The sequence below is a fragment of the Homarus americanus genome, unplaced genomic scaffold (genome assembly GCF_018991925.1).
Source record: "Homarus americanus isolate GMGI-L3 unplaced genomic scaffold, GMGI_Hamer_2.0 scaffold52806, whole genome shotgun sequence".
Lineage (NCBI taxonomy): Eukaryota > Metazoa > Arthropoda > Malacostraca > Decapoda > Nephropidae > Homarus > Homarus americanus.
The window spans coordinates 5,937,804-5,954,649 of record NW_024720773.1 but is presented as its reverse complement, the minus strand read 5'-3'; the positions used below and the strand labels follow the sequence as shown (position 1 = coordinate 5,954,649).

Genomic DNA, 16,846 nt, shown 5'->3' with positions numbered 1-16,846 from the left:
GTCAGACGTTCAAGGTACAACACAGAACTGATTATATAACTGAAAACAACATCTAGAAACACCCCCGCTTCAAACACTAGCACTGAATATACTGTATGTATAGTTTAAAGATATTCAGGAAACCAAATGTCTGTATCCATTCAGGTCTAGATTTGTTCTAACACACAACACATTATAATGATTCAATATTAAGGTTTTCTCGACTGTATTTTTAACTAAATGACTGTTGACCAGCAGTGTTTACCAGAGTTTAAAACTCATACTGACACCGGGCAAATTGAATAAAAAGTAAAACTTTCCTGATGATTAAACACAATACTGTACTAACCTAACCTAACCTACTCACCCCCTCCCCCCATTTAGCGTTAGGGTGCATAATCATCAGGTGAAATAAACTGGGGTGCCATATCTGCATGTGATCCCTTACTTCTCGTCCATCTTGCGGGAGAGGTCTTGGGCCACTGATGAGATCTCCATCAGGATGCGCTGCTTCTCGCTGGCGCTGAACCCTGCTTGTAGTTCTTTCATCTTGTCATCGAATTCTCTCATCTCTTTGTCTTTCTCCACCTTGGTGCTCCCGTAGTCCTCTAGAAGCTCGTTCATCCTGTGTGGTGAGGGTGGGTGGAGGTATAGTGTGTGGTGAGGGTGGGTGGAGGTATAGTGTGTGGTGAGGGTGGGTGGAGGTATAGTGTGTGGTGAGGGTGGGTGGAGGTATAGTGTGTGGTGAGGGTGGGTGGAGGTATAGTGTGTGGTTAGGGTGGGTGGAGGTATAGTGTGTGGTGAGGGTGGGTGGAGGTATAGTGTGTGGTGAGGGTGGGTGGAGATGTGGTGAGGGTGGGTGGAGATGTGAGGGTGGGTGGAGGTATAGTGTGTGGTGAGGGTGGGTGGAAGTATAGTGTGTGGTGAAGGTAGCTGGAGGTATAGTGTGGTGAGGGTGGGTGGAGGTATACTGTGTGGTGAACGTGGTGGTGGTGGTTATGGTGGTGCAAACTGGTGTAGAGTTATAAGGACACCTGAGACTGTGTGTTTGTTTATGCTGGTCAGGTAATTTTAAGTTTCATGTAGATACAAGTTTTAATGAGTGGCAATCCTCGGATATGAGTCACTTGAGATCCTAAGAGCGTAAATTTAGAACTACTATTCGAACTCTTAGTTTTATAGGTAGATTTTGTATAATAAAAATAGGAAAAGTTAGTCAACACAGATACTTCTTGTCTACTTCTTAGCCAATACATTTCAATAGTGCTGCCAACCACTGGGGAGATTCGTCCTCGTAGACTCGGTTTCATTTTCGTTGGTGTGGTCTAAGTTGTCCGAGATCATGCTGGGTTACTTCTACGTGTTACCGAGTTCACACACACACACACAATATAAATGAGAAACAACCCGGTTACCTATAATGACAACGAGGTGGAGAATTAAAAGAGAAACAAAAATTGACGAATGTTAAAGATCATGGACGAGAAAGTTGTGTAGTTTGGGAGCTGAAAGTAAATTTGAAGGTTAACGTTTTAAATTGTGAGATAAAGACATACTGTGTATTGGTAAAGGGAAGGACGTACCTGATATTAACCTCTGTCTCCACCTTCTCTCTCTTCTTGGCCTCCTGGTTGAGGCGCTGCGTCAGGTCCTGGATGTTAGTGTTCATATGGATCAATCTGTGGTGCATCAACATTGGTCACCATCGATACTCTTAATCGTCAATAAAGATCACTCTAGCAAGGGCAGTCATACAGTACATCACATCTGTTTACAGTACTGAGCTGCAGCTGATAACTGTGTCACAACATTTTATTTTATCACTTCAATATACGTAACTAACTCAGGTTTACATTCATTATAGATAACATGTAGGAGTTACTACGTAAACATTATACTGTTCATGAAAATCAAGATGAAGATTCGCACAACATAATACGGCATCACACTTACTTGCCCTCAATGGCCAGTCTGGCTGTCTCTGACATCTTATCGTCGGACCTGGGGGGAGGAGGCAGCGGGAGAACCGGAGTATTTATTGGGGTGGGTTTGGCTGGGGTCTGCGGGAGACAGCCACCCTCGTGTTAACACATTGTCATTTATGGGAGATGGACACTACACTACACAGGACTGTGATACAAAGGCTCAGTGGTGAAGAGAGTGAACATGTGTATGCACTAACTAAAGGACTATGGTTAGTATTGACTGAAAAGAATGTGATAATGCTTGGAAGTCACAGGTGTTGCGGTGTTACACTAAGTGAAACACAGCAGTGTCATTACTGTTCAAGGTTAACATTCATGGTAGGCAAAGGCCACAGGCCCATAAGTTTGGACATTATTGCTATAGAATGCTGATTATCAAACTCCTGACAGATACATACACACATTCCATTTTTTTTAAATCCCCTGCTCTGTAAAAGGAATCGTGTTACAACTTCCAAGCGAACAGATTCACTCAAGGATGACCGCAGTACTAGGTTACAGTGTGTTGGACTAAATCACCAATTACCTCCACCACCACCTGTCACCTCCCATTCATTGGTCATCTTCCCTGCCCCAACCATCAGCCTGCCTCATCACTCACCAAGACCCGCTTGCTGTTGTCCTCGAGGAGGCGGCCCTGCATCCTGACGTTGCCCTCGAGTGATGTCATCTCCTGCGTGAGGTTGTCCACCTTAGATGCCGTTTCCCTCATCTCGTCTCTCAGCGAGAAGCACAGTCGCTCCAGCTGCTCCTTACTCTGGTTCATCTTCATCACCTCGTGCTTGTACTCCTGCAGTCTTAGGCAGAGCAGAAGTAAGATGTTTTACAACAGATAACGAAAACAACAACAACAACTGCTGACGAGGATGACCTGATGTTATTAACAGCAGAGGCAATTTATAATAAAGCTAACAAGATGTATAATAATAACTGCTGTCAACAAAGATAGCTGATAGAACAACGACAGCAGCTATATAATAGATGCACCAGCTGATAATATCAATTACAGCAGCTGATGATAACAAGAATAACCAAGGATAATATTACTGGTTAGCTGATGTATCAAAATAACAGCTTATGGTGTGAGCAACAGGTGAGGCTGGGGTGACCAAGGTTCTTACTTCTGGGCACTGTTACCACGACGCTCCATCTGCTCTTGCTGGGAGGTGGAGATGGCCCTCTCTATGCTCTTGGTGTGGGAGACCATCTGTTGTACAGCGTTGCGGTTCTCCTGTAGGGGCGAGTGAGCAGCGGTATATACTTTTTTAACCCACTAAAATATCACTGAAAAATCTATGAAAACATTTTGTACTCTTAGGCTCTCCTACTTCCACTCCTCCTCCTCCCCTTTCCCTACTTCCTCTCCTCCGCCTCCTCCTCCCCTTTCCCTACTTCCTCTCCTCCGCCTCCTCCTCCCCTTTCCCTACTTCCTCCCCTCCCCCTCCTCCTGCTTCTCCTCTTTCCCCACTTCCTCTCCTGCTTCTCCCCTTTCTCTACTCTCTTCTTTCCCTACTTCCGTTCCTCCTCCTCCTCCCCTTACTTCCTTTCCTCCTCCCCTTACTCCCTCTCCTCCTCCTCCCCTTACTCCCTCTCCTCCTCCCCTGCTTCCTTTCCTCATCCCTCCTCCCCTTACTTCCTTTCCTCCTCCTCCTCCTCCCTTACTCCCTCTCCTCCTCCTCCCCTACTTCCTTTCCTCCTCCCCTCTCTCCTCCTCCCCACTTCCTTTTCCTCATCCTCCTCCCCCTATACTCCCTCTCCTCCTCCTCCCTACTCCCTCCTCCTCCTCCTCCCCTTACTCTCCTCCTCCTCCTTACTCCTCTCCTCCTCCTCCCCTACCTCTCCTCCTCCCACTCCTCTTCCTCCTCCCTCCCCATACTCCCCTTCCTCCTCCTCCTCCCCTTACTCCCTCTCCTCTCCTCCCCTCCCTCCTCATCCCCACTCCCTCCTCCTCCCCTTACTCCCCTCCTCCTCCTCCCCTTACACTCCCTCTCTTCCCTCCCTCCTCCCCATTCCCTCTCTTCCTCCTCCTCCCCATACTCTCTTCCTCCTCCTCCCTTACTCTCTCCTCCTCCTCCCCCATACTCCCCTCCCCTACTCCTCCTCCTCCCTCCCCTCTCCCTCTCTTCCTCCCTCCTCCCCCCTCCCTCCTCCTCCTCCCCATACTCCCTCTCTTCCTCCCTCCTCCCCATACTCTCTTCCTCCTCCTCCCCATACTCCTCCTCTCCTCCCCATACTCCCTCTCTTCCTCCTCCTCCCCATACTCCCTCTCTTCCTCCTCCTCCCCTCTTACCCCTCTCCTTCTCCTCCCCATACCCCTCTTCCTCCTCCTCCCCTTACCCTCCTCCTCCTCCCTTACTCCCTCTCCTCCTCCCCTTACTCCCTCTCCCTCCTCCTCCCCTTACTCCCTCTCCTCCTCCCTACTCCCTCCCTCTATACTCCTCTCTTCCTCCTCCTCCCCATACTCCCTCTCTCCTCCTCCTCCTCCCATACTCCCTCTCCTCCTCCTCCCCTTACAGACAGTGGCGTAGCTAGAGTGTGTGCCGCCCGGGGCGGCCCTTGAGTTTGCCGCCCCCCCCCCCGTGACCCTACAAAAAATACATATTGCACAGTGACTCACTCTTTTATATATATATATATATATATATATATATTAAATAGTTTGCCTTACTGTTGTCAGACAAAAGCCACCCCGATCAAAGTAGGGGGCTTTTGTCTGGGTGGCTTTCGTCTGGGGGGCTTTTGTCTGGGTGGCTTTTGTCGGGGGGGCTTTTGTCTGTACCCCAGTGAGGATAGTGTCTTAGTATAAAATCGCAATGCTGTGAAACAAAATCTTAATATTTAATCTCAGTACCGCAGCAAAAGTCACATCAATATTTTTTAACCAATACTTTAATATTTCTTACCTTATAGTATTATGTCTTCCAACGAAGTAAATAACTGGATCGAAAACACAAGAGAACTTAAAAGTCGTCTAGCCTCCCCTCGTCTTGTCACGATGGAGACTTGTGGAGAACTGAAGTGAATTGCTTGTAACTGGTGGATTGGTCGGCTGTACATGAACTGATATGACCCGAGACTGCATGGTTTTGCAGCTACTGGAGACGTTAATTCTTCCCTTTGTATCGGCGGCAAGTTAATCCTCGTCGTGTCTGACCTAACACCTGACCCACACCACATGAGCTCACTGGCGTACTTGTTTGAAGTTGTTTCCTTAATCCTCAACAGGTTACAGGTTGTGTGTGTGGGGGGGGCGCATAGCAAGGGTGTACGTAGCTCATGACGTGGCCGTGATGATGTGGGTCAGGTGTTAGGTCAGACACGACAAGGATTAACTTGCCGCCGATACAAAGGGATGGATTAACGTCTCCAGTAGCTGCAGATATGGGTGATGAGCAGACCCAAAAGTGCCGCCCCCCAAAAGTGCGCCCGGGGCGGACCCCCTAGCTACGCTAGTGCCCTTACTCCCTCCTCCCTCCTCCCCTCCTCCCCCATACTCCCTCCTCCTCCCCATACTCCCTCCTCCTCCTTACCCTCTCCTTCTCCTCCCCCTCCCTCTCTTCCTCCTCCTCCTCCCTTACTCCCTCTCCTCTCCTCCCCATCCCTCTCCTCCTCCTCCCCATACTCCCTCTCCTCTCCTCCCCATACTCCCTCTCCTCCTCCTCCCCATACTCCCTCTCTTCCTCCTCCTCCCCTTACTTCCTTTCCTCATCCTCCTCCCCTTACTTCCTCTCCTCATTAAACACATCACGCTGAAGGACATTTAACTCACCTTCAGTGCCTCCTCACACCGCCTCATCCTGTCCTCGTACTCATAGTTTTTGTTCTGTGACTGTCTGAATGTGTTCTCCAGGCGGGTCCTTGCCTCCTTCTCCTCCACCAGCCCCATTTCGTTCCTCTTGACGTTCATCTGTGAAGGAAGGAAGGAAGTTGTCTCTGTGTCTGTGGTGAAGGATCTTTCTTTTCATTCCTTCCCTTCATCTCTCATTCCCTCCCTTCATCTCTCCCGTTCCCTCTCCTTCCTTCCTTTTACCTCTCTTGTTTTCTCTCCTCCCCCTTCATTCATCTCTCGTTCTCATCTATTATCTCTCATTCCCTTCCCTCATCTCTCGTTTTCTCATTCCTTCCTTCACCTCTCTCGTTCTCTCATTCACTCTCTTATTCCTTCTCTTCACCTCTCTCGTTTTCTCTCACTCCTCCCATCATCTCTCTAGTTCTCTCTTATTCCTTCTCTTCACCTCTCTCGTTTTCTCTCATTCCTCCCTTCATCTCTCCCTTGTTCTCTCTCCTGCGCCATGGACTGTGGTAGATGCATATGATTGTGTGGCCTCAGGAAAACCAAACAATTCTAACTGACAAAGTATTCAAGTTAAGTTTGCCAAGTACACCATGGGTAAAAAAGGTGAAAATATTATGTCTAGTTGGGTAATAAGAGCTCTTAGGTTAGGTTAGGTTAAGTTGGGGTGGGTTGGGTTGGGTTATGTTAGGAGGTAAATGGTGGTAAGGTTCGACTAAAGGTAACTAGAATAGAGTAAGGGTGACATCGTACCGTATAACACACACACACACACACACACACACACACACACACACACACACACACACACACACACACACACACACACACACACACACGTACCTTAAGGTCCTGCTGTAGACGCATCAGTTCGTCAAGGAGTGCTCGGTTGCTCTGCTCTGTGGCGTTGAGGCGCTGTTCCAACATCTCCATCCTGCGACCTGCGACACAACACTTCACCATCATGGACTTCACTTTACCATTAATTCTCGAAAAAATTGTAAGTTGAATTGATTTCCCTAAATGTGATTACAATCTCATAGCAGAAAGGTGCGATTGATTCTTATTTAATCTGGGGCGAGTTTTTGTATCTTAGCCATAATATTTTCTGTAGTTCAAGTGAGCCTGGTTTAGGGCGTCCCTCTTGTTATTGTCAGGAGGGAGACTGATCGTTATAATTATTATTTTCAGCAACAAAATGCTATCTGTAACAGACACTCTTCTCTACTGTTAGTACATATATACAGTGCAGTATTGCTACATGACATAGCACGTGTGTTTACATCTGCCAAGAGCTTTGATCTTTTTTCATTTGTATCGTGACGTAAGGATTCAACTGTACACAGTAGTTTGTTTGTATGGCAAGAGACGCTCACCCCTCACACCATGACCCCTTCAACAACCACATGTTATTTCAAGTTTACAGTAATTCAAGTTTGTGCCAATTACAAAAACTCATTTCTATATAAGAATATCACTAAGTTTTTGAAAAGTCATCATATTTTATGAATTAAATCAAACTTATACAATACTGACACGTTAAAAGAACCCATTATACATGGTTTGGTGTCATGGTAGCCTAAGTGCCCACCTAGTTTAGGGTTTCTGTGGTGTCCCTTCAAAGCCACACTAATGTTTGATGAACATATATTTCTACAAGTAATTTTGTTCCCCCGAGTTACTCCTGGTAAACTGTTGTCACCGAGGAAGGTCTTACCTGCCATTGGGTCTGGTTGTGTAATTGTTATGGGTTGAGGCAGCGGTTGCGGTGATCGTGCCATCTGCTGCGGCAGCCGTTGTGGCGGTGGTGGCATCAAGGGAGGAGCACGTGGGCGAGGGTGACCTCCAAGTGGCATTTGGGACTTGGGAAGCCCCGGCAGGCCGTGAGAGTTGCCGTAGAATCTGTTACGACCCATCCTGCGACACCCACAGGTCAGTGAGGGTTGTGGGGGACAGATAGGTTGGGGAGAGAGAAGGGTGAGGTGGCTGGAGACAGAGGTGAAGGTTGTGGTGTTGAGGCGAGGACATCTCAGGAGTCAGAGTAGTAAGCAAGGTTGCACATATAGGAACGACCAACATGGTGAGTGGTAGAATGTGCAGGAAGTGTATCAAAACAGGTCAAGTTTGAAGAAGCTGCAAGTCCAGAAAACTGTGAGGTCAAACTTTTTTGGAGTGAGAGTTGTGAACTCTTGGAACAATCTACCAGAAAGTGTTGAGACGGCACCGAGTGTAGCTCTTTCAAGACCAGACTTGACCAACATTGGAGCAGGTTCAGGTACATTCAGGAGCCGGTGCATGCCCAGTACTTGCCAACAGTACGTAACAGAGACGTGACCGATCGCACAAGCGGCTAACGAGCCGATCTTTTGGTGAAGAGGATAAAATAAAACAAGTCTTGTCATCTCCAGTCAGTATTGCTGGTGCAGTCACGTGACCTCCATTGGTGAAAACCCCCAGATATTAACAGTGGCAGATTTTAACTTCCTGTTTTGCCAGTGGGTTTGCTTCATGTTCACCAATAGTTTATTGTATATTCATGAAATCCTCAAGATAGTCGTAATAAAGAGCATTAGAAAAATAAAGCGAATTTAATAAACAAAAACGTGTTGCAGATGTTTTGTCATGGTTGTGTACGTATGGCATTAGCTCTTCAATAAATATTTTGTCAGCACATTTTTAGTTTTTAATACAATACTATATTTATCACGATGATCTATAAGGTTTCATTAATGCAGACTGTAAGAAATTTGATGACTATGGGTACATTATTTCTGACAGTTAACGTAGCTGTGCAGGTCACGTGACCGCATCTGTGCAAATCACTACCCTGTTGGTGACCGGGTAATAGATGCAGACTTGTATAGCTTTATACTGTAACCATTCGGCTACGTAGTAATGTGCAGTAGATATCAGTGACAAGTTTATTCCGTATATTTGTCGGACGTACAATACTCAGACTACACATCTGAATAAAAAATTCTGCCACTAAACACCTTCATTGATATAGTTTGAAGATGTATTGTTTTAGCCACGAGTGTAGCGTGTGCACACTAACAAGACTTGTGCCAACAGGTGTGTGTGTGAGGGAGGGAAGCATGCAGAAGGTGGAGTGACAACTTACTGCTTATCCACCATTATGTAAATGAGATTAATTGCATTATTGTTATTGATTTAGTCAAACATTTTTGGTTATATTTACACATTTGTAAGTAATACCTCAGTGCATACATGTCGTATTTTGTTATTAGCTAAAAAAGCATACCTGTTTATGTTATATATTATCAATAAGGTGAACATATTTAATACTTTATTCAGTGAGCTTACCTCTTTAATTATTATCTTCTGGGTCATCTTTACGTACTTGGTCTATAATTATGTCACCAATAATAACCGCAGATAAGATCTCGTAACCCTTACGATGGTAGATGACAAAAAAAATATTCAGTCACCATGTTAGTTGTGGCGTAAGATAACAAGTTCTTGTCAGAAAATAGGGTTTATACATATACAGTGCGTTGAAAATGTTTTAGTTAATATAAAATGCACGTCATGAACAGGTGTGTAAACTTTTTACTCGAAAACACCTTTTTATGGTAATTATTAGCCCAATTCGCGGCAGGAATCAATTCCGTACAACACAATGAAAAAAATTATCCGCCGTGTTGATGATACGCTATTGAACGTTTTCTTCCAATTAACACCATGTACTGGAGGCTTATTACTGTGCTGCAGTCTGCTGGTGTAGTATCTGGCTTACGGCAGCTGACTAGCGTGAAGGTATTTGGTGCGGTGAGGAACTTACCATTAATGATATTAATAACTGTAAATTTAAAGCAACATACACCAGTTTTAGCACAATGCGTGAGACGACACTAAGCAACAACAACAACAACATTATCATGGACAAAGGCTAGACTACCAAAACAGCTTCACCCAAACTCTGTTAAGAGCGTGGCTGAGACTTGCAGAGCCAACACCTGCAGATGAACGATTACCAATATCCCCGTTTACTTTTCATTACACGTCCTCTCTGCAGGTGTTTGGTCTGGTGCTGTCTAGTTGTAAACACTTACAATATAGTTGAGGTGTATTAATTGGTCTTATGAAGAAATTTTGTTGGACTGATATACATAATAATAAAATATCCATGAAAACAACATACTGTGGCCAGCATCTCCTTGGGTACAGCAAATAATAGTTGTACATTTGAGCTACACTTTGATAAGAATTTCAGGGAGATCTTTACGCCGTCGAAAATGAGTATTTGTGACTAGTGAAGTGCTTTTAATTCCATCAAGGGAGGCGGATTTCTTCTAAACTTATGATGGTGAATTTAATGAGACCATGAAGCGTGACGAGCTGAAGGCTACCACCATGCAGCAGCCAACACAGAACACTTGCCACCGCACAACACAACTTACGGAGTTTTTCCCCCGGGCATGGCCGCTCCTCCTGCTACGGGTCTGAAAGTCACAGCAAGTATTACACTATGTACACTAGACAGCATTCATCCATACCAGAGAGGATGTCACTGTTTACCACATATAATGCTACTATACCGTACACGAAGGCATACAATGTACACTGAGTTGAGTGTCATTATGCTACACAAGTTTTCATTGTATGTACACTGAAAACATTACCATTACACAGCAACGAGTCTTATTATACACGAAAATGGCTGTTAGTTTACAGTGAGCGACAGAACTGCATCCCTATCTTGAATGAATGTATCAGGGAAAACTGGAACCTTTCCATACGCCCTCTGGGAAACTTTTGAACAGTTGGATGACTGATCCTGAGTTTCCAGGGCATCCCTGTTGTCCATTTATCATGACTGAAATATATTATTTACCACATTAACCAATTTGGGATGTTTCGAACCATAATATGCTTAATGTTCCATTATAAAGGCGGCTTCTCCTCTCAGATGAATCATGCTATCCAGTGAGGCAGACCAAGTGTTTGTATGTACGTACAGTCGAGGTAAATCTATAATTTCGTTTCGCCAGCTTTAAAAGATCATCAGACAGATTAGGAATATAGTTTTGTCTCAGTGTACAGTGCGCCAGAGATAATTTTGTGTGACAGGTTCTGGTGCAAGATTTGTAACAGTCGCGTGCACTGCATGAGGGTCTGCTGCCAAGATCATTGCTAAAACAAATTTCTGATAAATGATAGAGTTCAGTGCACCAGCTAGACGATACAGTAAAAAGTTGGTCATGCCAAGCTAGTAACTAATTATACATTAGCAAAACATATTTGATGCTCGATATTGTCTTCAGATCACACACACACACACATGACGTTTAAGTGTATGTGTTGACATGACAACTGCTTGTGCGTCATGTACAGTACACCTGTAGCATGACTGGTCGTTCGGGCACTAGGCTAAAGTGATATCCACGACCACCTGAGTTCCACTTATATCGTCCTACTAAAATAATTTATTGTACGAAAAAATCAACTTATCGTTCTCACGTCATCGTATTTGAGGTGTAAGAGCAGCCGTACTCACCAAGCTGAACTATAATACTGTAATGTACTGCACTCAAGATCTCATTGCAGCGTACTCAAGGAATAAAGTTATTTTGGAGGTTTAAGTTTTCCTCATAGGGTTTCATCCATCATAATTAAGAGGTTATGTTATGCCCTGTGATAAGGTAAACAGGTCACGTGCTGTTCACAAAAGGCCTCAAGGTACACGCCAATACACAGTCGGCCCTTCCTCACATCGCTCTATTAATCCGAAGTAGGTCATATGTTGCTTGGATTACAGTGCAGGGCAGAGGGATCGATGGATCGTTGCATGTACAGTATCTCGTTTATGGATCCACATCAAAGGGTCAAAGTTGGAAAAGATGGTAATAATTTCTGGGCAATAAATGTAAAGGGATAGCGTTTTTTTTTTCCTATACAGTGAGATACAGTTGTTTTTTAGTGAGAGCATTTTTTACAGTGATTATTTTTTTTACAGTGAGCATTTTTTTGCATTTTTTTTAGTGAAAGCATTTTTTTACGATACTATTTTTTACAGTCAGATACCAAATTTTTTTAGGGACATTTTATTTATAGTTGGCATGATTTTTTTTTTACAATATGAGGCCAGTTTACGACACTTTTTTTACGGGAATTAGCCCACCCAGGCACAGGTCACTGACCCACATCGGGGCCTGGGGGGCGAAAATGTAATAGTAATAATAATAATAATAATAATAATAATAATAATAATAATAATAATAATAATAATAATAATAATAATAATAACAATAATAATAAAGAACCACAAAGAAATACAAAATGAAAAAAAAATCATAAGTGAGGAACAAATATATGTATGTTGTGTTGTCAATAGTAAGAGAAACAATTGAGACCCTGCAATTGTGTGTAAATGAGGCAGAAAGTCAGATGAGCAACCTGGGACTTGGTCACAATTTTCGTGATGCCATGCATCCTAATTGGTATTAAACACAATTGGAAGCAGAGGACAAAAATAACACTGGACAGCAAATTATCTAAAGATCACAATGAATTTAAAATGTAAGAAAAACCAGGGAAGGAATTTATGGTTTGAGAATTTTAAAGGGTAGGTTTCTGGGGGTTCAGAGATATTTGCATGTGTATTGTGGGCTTTGAATAAACATTTAATTGGGTAAAACCATAATAATTCGAGAGTGACATGGTTAAAATATACATTAGCGATGGAGATATTGGGGATTTTATTTATATTTTTTTAATATCGTAAGGGAATATAACGTCTCCTACCCCAGTCATTCACGCGTCACTGTGTATCTTGGTACCGCCTCATCTTTATATAAATTTGACCAAACAGCAGCTTTAAGTGTATATTTTTGGGGTTGTTTAACATCTGATCTCTTAAAATCATTAGACAGGCAAAAATAAAAAAGTCTGGGTGATTGTTTATCAAGGAACAATATTTAAACATTGTCACGTTCCCCAGAATGTACTGTACCAACCTGCCCTTGAACCCACCTGGTGTATAGTGACGAACACTTCATACAATACTAAAAGACTCGGTCACAAGAACCAGCCACATAACCTGTAAATTTATACTTTATCCGGGAATTATGGTGATGTACGATGCATATACTGTATATATGGCTACACGCAGCCGTATGATCTTCCTGAGACGTTGGTATCATTGTCATTTCACTTCATTTGGAGTTTATCTCATATATTGCTTCTGTGTGCTGGATGATGTTGCCACTCACATATTACTGTCACCTCAAGCATTATGTTTCATCTTACAATCGCGTCTTACTTGCTTTTCCATATTTGGATTATGTTCCTAAGCTAAACGGTGTCATCCCTCTGACAGTGTTGTCTTGTTTTAACATAATTATGACCTCTATCTGCCATATTCTGGACTGTTACTTCAGCTAGACAGTGTTAAATGTGTCGAAACAATTTAAATAATAAATCGTTGTTTATAATGACCGCGAGAAACTGATTTAAACGTAAACAAATAAGGCAAACATCGGGGTCGCTTGGCACCGGCTCTGGCAGACTATCTTTAATATTAGTGTGTTGTAAATTATTTTGGTTGATATGAAAGTCCACACAGCCTTTTACCGAAGGGAATAACGCATGAGGTGGAAAACGTAATGGGAAGACATACTGTAAAGGTATAGACCATAGATATATGACGTTTATAGTCAAATTGTGAGTAATGACTCGCATACGGCAACAAATGCTGTAACTGTGACCAAGCACAGTTATATTATCATGATCATTATATTATACTGTATGTAAGCCATCCATAAAACGTAAACAATCTTCATATTAACGGGTACTTTTTTGTTTTTTGTACATAACACAAACATTTAGCTCAAGTTACCGAAGTTGTGGTTTCTGGGGACGTGTGACACCCACAACAATGACAAGAAGATAATTGATCAGGTAGAAACAGGAGACATGTGGCACCAATAGCTGTGCTCCACCTCTTGGCAACCATCGACTACCTGGCCGTCCAAGTGGCCACACGCACGCCACGCTCCCCCATATAATGTACAGGTCATTCATGACTCGTGTATCGAGCTAATGCTGACCTATTCATGAACAGCTTTGCATACACTATATCACAACCACTAGTTACTGTAGTTTCTCATGGCCTGTACATTATGTGGTGAAAGTAACACCAGCCTAAAAAAATAAACATGGACGAATTGCCCCTTTAGCTTTGTGTAAGAAGTGTAACATTTTGATAATTTCATAGCTAACCTGTAATGGAAATATAAATCACAGACTGGTCAACAAACTATACTGTACAGTACATCACAGGTAAGACTCACGGCCAGTATGGGAACAGTCTAGGGAGCGCGCTGCAGCTTTCCCTTTATTACCTAAGCCAGCGGAAAGTCTTTACAACGGGATGGCGTTTTATTTTTATAAGATTAATCAAGCGCATTAGAAAATTTAAAACTGGTTATAAAATAATTTGACTGGAGCTAAAGCACGATATTTAGATGATTTTACTCGTTAGGGTTTAATAACGAAACCTATTAATGCTTACCAGCCTGTGATATGGCCTAATTATTTTACTTTTTTTTGCCTAGCTGTTTGCAGTGCAACTCAAGCAGCAACCGGTTTAAGTGAGCAGAAGAGGGGTGGGCCTACTACAAGTGGGTGTGGGCGATCGTTTAACTGACCCCCCCCCAAAAAAAAAAATATATATATATAATAATAATAATAATAATAATAATAATAATAATAATAATAATAATAATAATACAATTTAAAAAACAAATGTTAGTGACTTTTTCAGGTCTATACAACCTTCTGTGAAATATCGTCCCATTCTTCACTAAGGAGGGACCACCTGTTATCATAAATTGTAGCAAGCACTACACGATCACCTCTCGTCCCCACCTGTCCTACTATTTGGTGATACTGTACAAGACTCACCCGCCGACGATTATGGAGCGGACTGACATTGTAGGTGATAATTGTGAACAAGACAAACATTTACACATACCTTCTACCGGCTCTTATGATCATAGTAAATGGTTGATGAGTTGGGAAGGAGGGAAACCATAAATAATTAATACAAAAAAATAGTCCTTATTTAACCATCACCCTCAGAGTTAAATCATCGTCTTTTAAAGTAAAACCATCGTCCTCAGAGTTAAACCATCGTCCTCAGATTCAAACCATCGTCTTAAAATATTAAACCATTGCCCTCAAAGTTAAACCATCGTCCTTAGTCAAACCATCGTCCTTCGATTCAAATTATCATCTTAAAATATTAAACCATTGCCCTCAAAGTTAAACCACCGTCCTCAAATTTAAACCATCGTACTCAAAATTAAACCATCGTCCTCAAATTTAAACCATCATACTCAAATTTAAACCATCGTCCTCAAGTTAAACCATCGTCCTCAAAGATAAACCATCGTCCTCAAATTTAAACCATCATACTCAAATTTAAACCATCGTCCTCAAGTTAAACCATCGTCCTCAAGTTAAACCATCGTCCTCAAAGATAAACCATCGTCCTCAAGTTAAAACATCGTCCTCAAGTTAAACCATCGTCTTCAAAATTAAACCATCGTCCTCTAATTTAAACCATCGTCATTATATAGTTAATGGATGTGATGAAAGATGTGCGACGCATAACAAGTACTTCCAGGCAACAGGTGACAGACGGGCAAGTGTCCCTTATTAATCATTCAGTTAGCGTGTTATTTATCTTCATATATGTTTATTTCCTTGATTCATTTCGTCCAATACATAATTATTCACAACACAGTGAAATCCATTTATTCAGATATTCATTAATACACTGGTAGATTAATTAATAAATGTTTATAGAGTTTATATGTTCGGATTAAAGTTTCATTATAATCTGAAGGGATGGTTCATGTGATTACTTATTAAGAGTAATATCAAGTAAATCATGTGGTTTGTTTATTTGCGAGCAATATTCAAACCATAGCAACGACCCGCATCGCCCTCCCCTGTCGACAACACAAGTACACAATTGCTGGAATACGGTACCACATTTTATAGTGGTCGACAAATATAATCTCTACTGTCATAATAATAATGTAGTATTAATTATAAACCTCACGCCTCTTTTGGTTTATTTTAAGATGGATATTCAATTATTATTAAGATTTCCTAATATTTGTTACCCAAAACTAGGAAAAATTATGTACACAATCAAGTGTCGAGTTGAAGATTTGGTTGGTTATGCGACAAAAATAATAATTGTAACATTAAGCAGCGTACTTACATCTTGTCGTCTGATGAAGGTTAAGTACTATTGGCGAGTATTTCTATCCACTGGGGTGACACAAGCGGCCACTAACAGCTGGACGGTCTAATCCAGACTGAGGAACGCCAGCTACTGATACTGTACAACACTCCAGTGTCTCGGCCTGACACAAGCGTAGTGTCGCCCTATCACACACACACACACACACACACACATACATTACTGTACACATCGGTTATTTATTAGTACCTTGCGTTCCTTTAATATCTCTCATGTATTTTATGACAATGGTACCATAAAATGCTGAGAATTTTCTACCCAATTCAATGGGTTTAGTACGGCTTTGTGTAATCAATTCCAGAATCTTTATTTTTTCCGCGGATATACTAAAGATGTGTGTGCGGGGCTCTATTTCGCTCATATACAGTTTCTATTTTAGAAATGAGTTTGTGAGCCTGGTATTATTGGTGACACAATGTGTGTTTGTAGGATTGTTTCCCGTGACGTGACGCGACGACGCGTCGCTGTTTACTTTGTGGGGTTATGAGATATTGGTTCACACTCAGGATGGGTTGGAGAAAGGAAACTCACAATGTGCTCTCTGTATGCATATTGTATTGGGTACAATGCAGCTTGGTGCTGGGGGGTGGCAGCGTGAGTCCAAGCGTGGTGTAGGGAGAGCTGGTTGGTGAGGGTGCTCAAAGGAGGACAGGCAGCTTGTAGGGCGCCATGGTCGCCGGCGGGAGCGAGGGCCACCAGGCAGGAGCGGAGGAGGAGGAGGTGTTGCTTGCTGGTGGCTGTTGGTAGAAAGAGGTAGGTCGAACGGAACGGAGTCATTAGTTATGAGGTGAA

At 42.7% G+C, this 16,846-nt stretch overlaps 1 protein-coding gene across 2 annotated transcripts in view; it reads right to left on the bottom strand.

Annotated features, from left to right (window-relative positions):
* Window positions 1–16,102, bottom strand: part of LOC121860933 (putative leucine-rich repeat-containing protein DDB_G0290503) — a 24,616-nt gene extending 8,514 nt beyond the window's left edge. For both annotated transcript variants that reach the window (XM_042358317.1, XM_042358318.1), the window contains exons 1-10: window positions 16,013–16,102; window positions 10,179–10,220; window positions 7,475–7,674; window positions 6,601–6,698; window positions 5,734–5,871; window positions 3,086–3,195; window positions 2,566–2,761; window positions 1,933–2,039; window positions 1,563–1,658; window positions 428–604 (exon numbers count right to left, since the gene is read on the bottom strand). In XM_042358317.1, the coding sequence (XP_042214251.1) occupies window positions 428–604; window positions 1,563–1,658; window positions 1,933–2,039; window positions 2,566–2,761; window positions 3,086–3,195; window positions 5,734–5,871; window positions 6,601–6,698; window positions 7,475–7,674; window positions 10,179–10,198 (1,142 nt within the window). In that variant the 5' untranslated portion in view covers window positions 10,199–10,220; window positions 16,013–16,102. The remainder of the gene's footprint in view (window positions 1–427; window positions 605–1,562; window positions 1,659–1,932; window positions 2,040–2,565; window positions 2,762–3,085; window positions 3,196–5,733; window positions 5,872–6,600; window positions 6,699–7,474; window positions 7,675–10,178; window positions 10,221–16,012) is intronic.
* Between the last annotated feature and the right edge of the window lie 744 nt (window positions 16,103–16,846).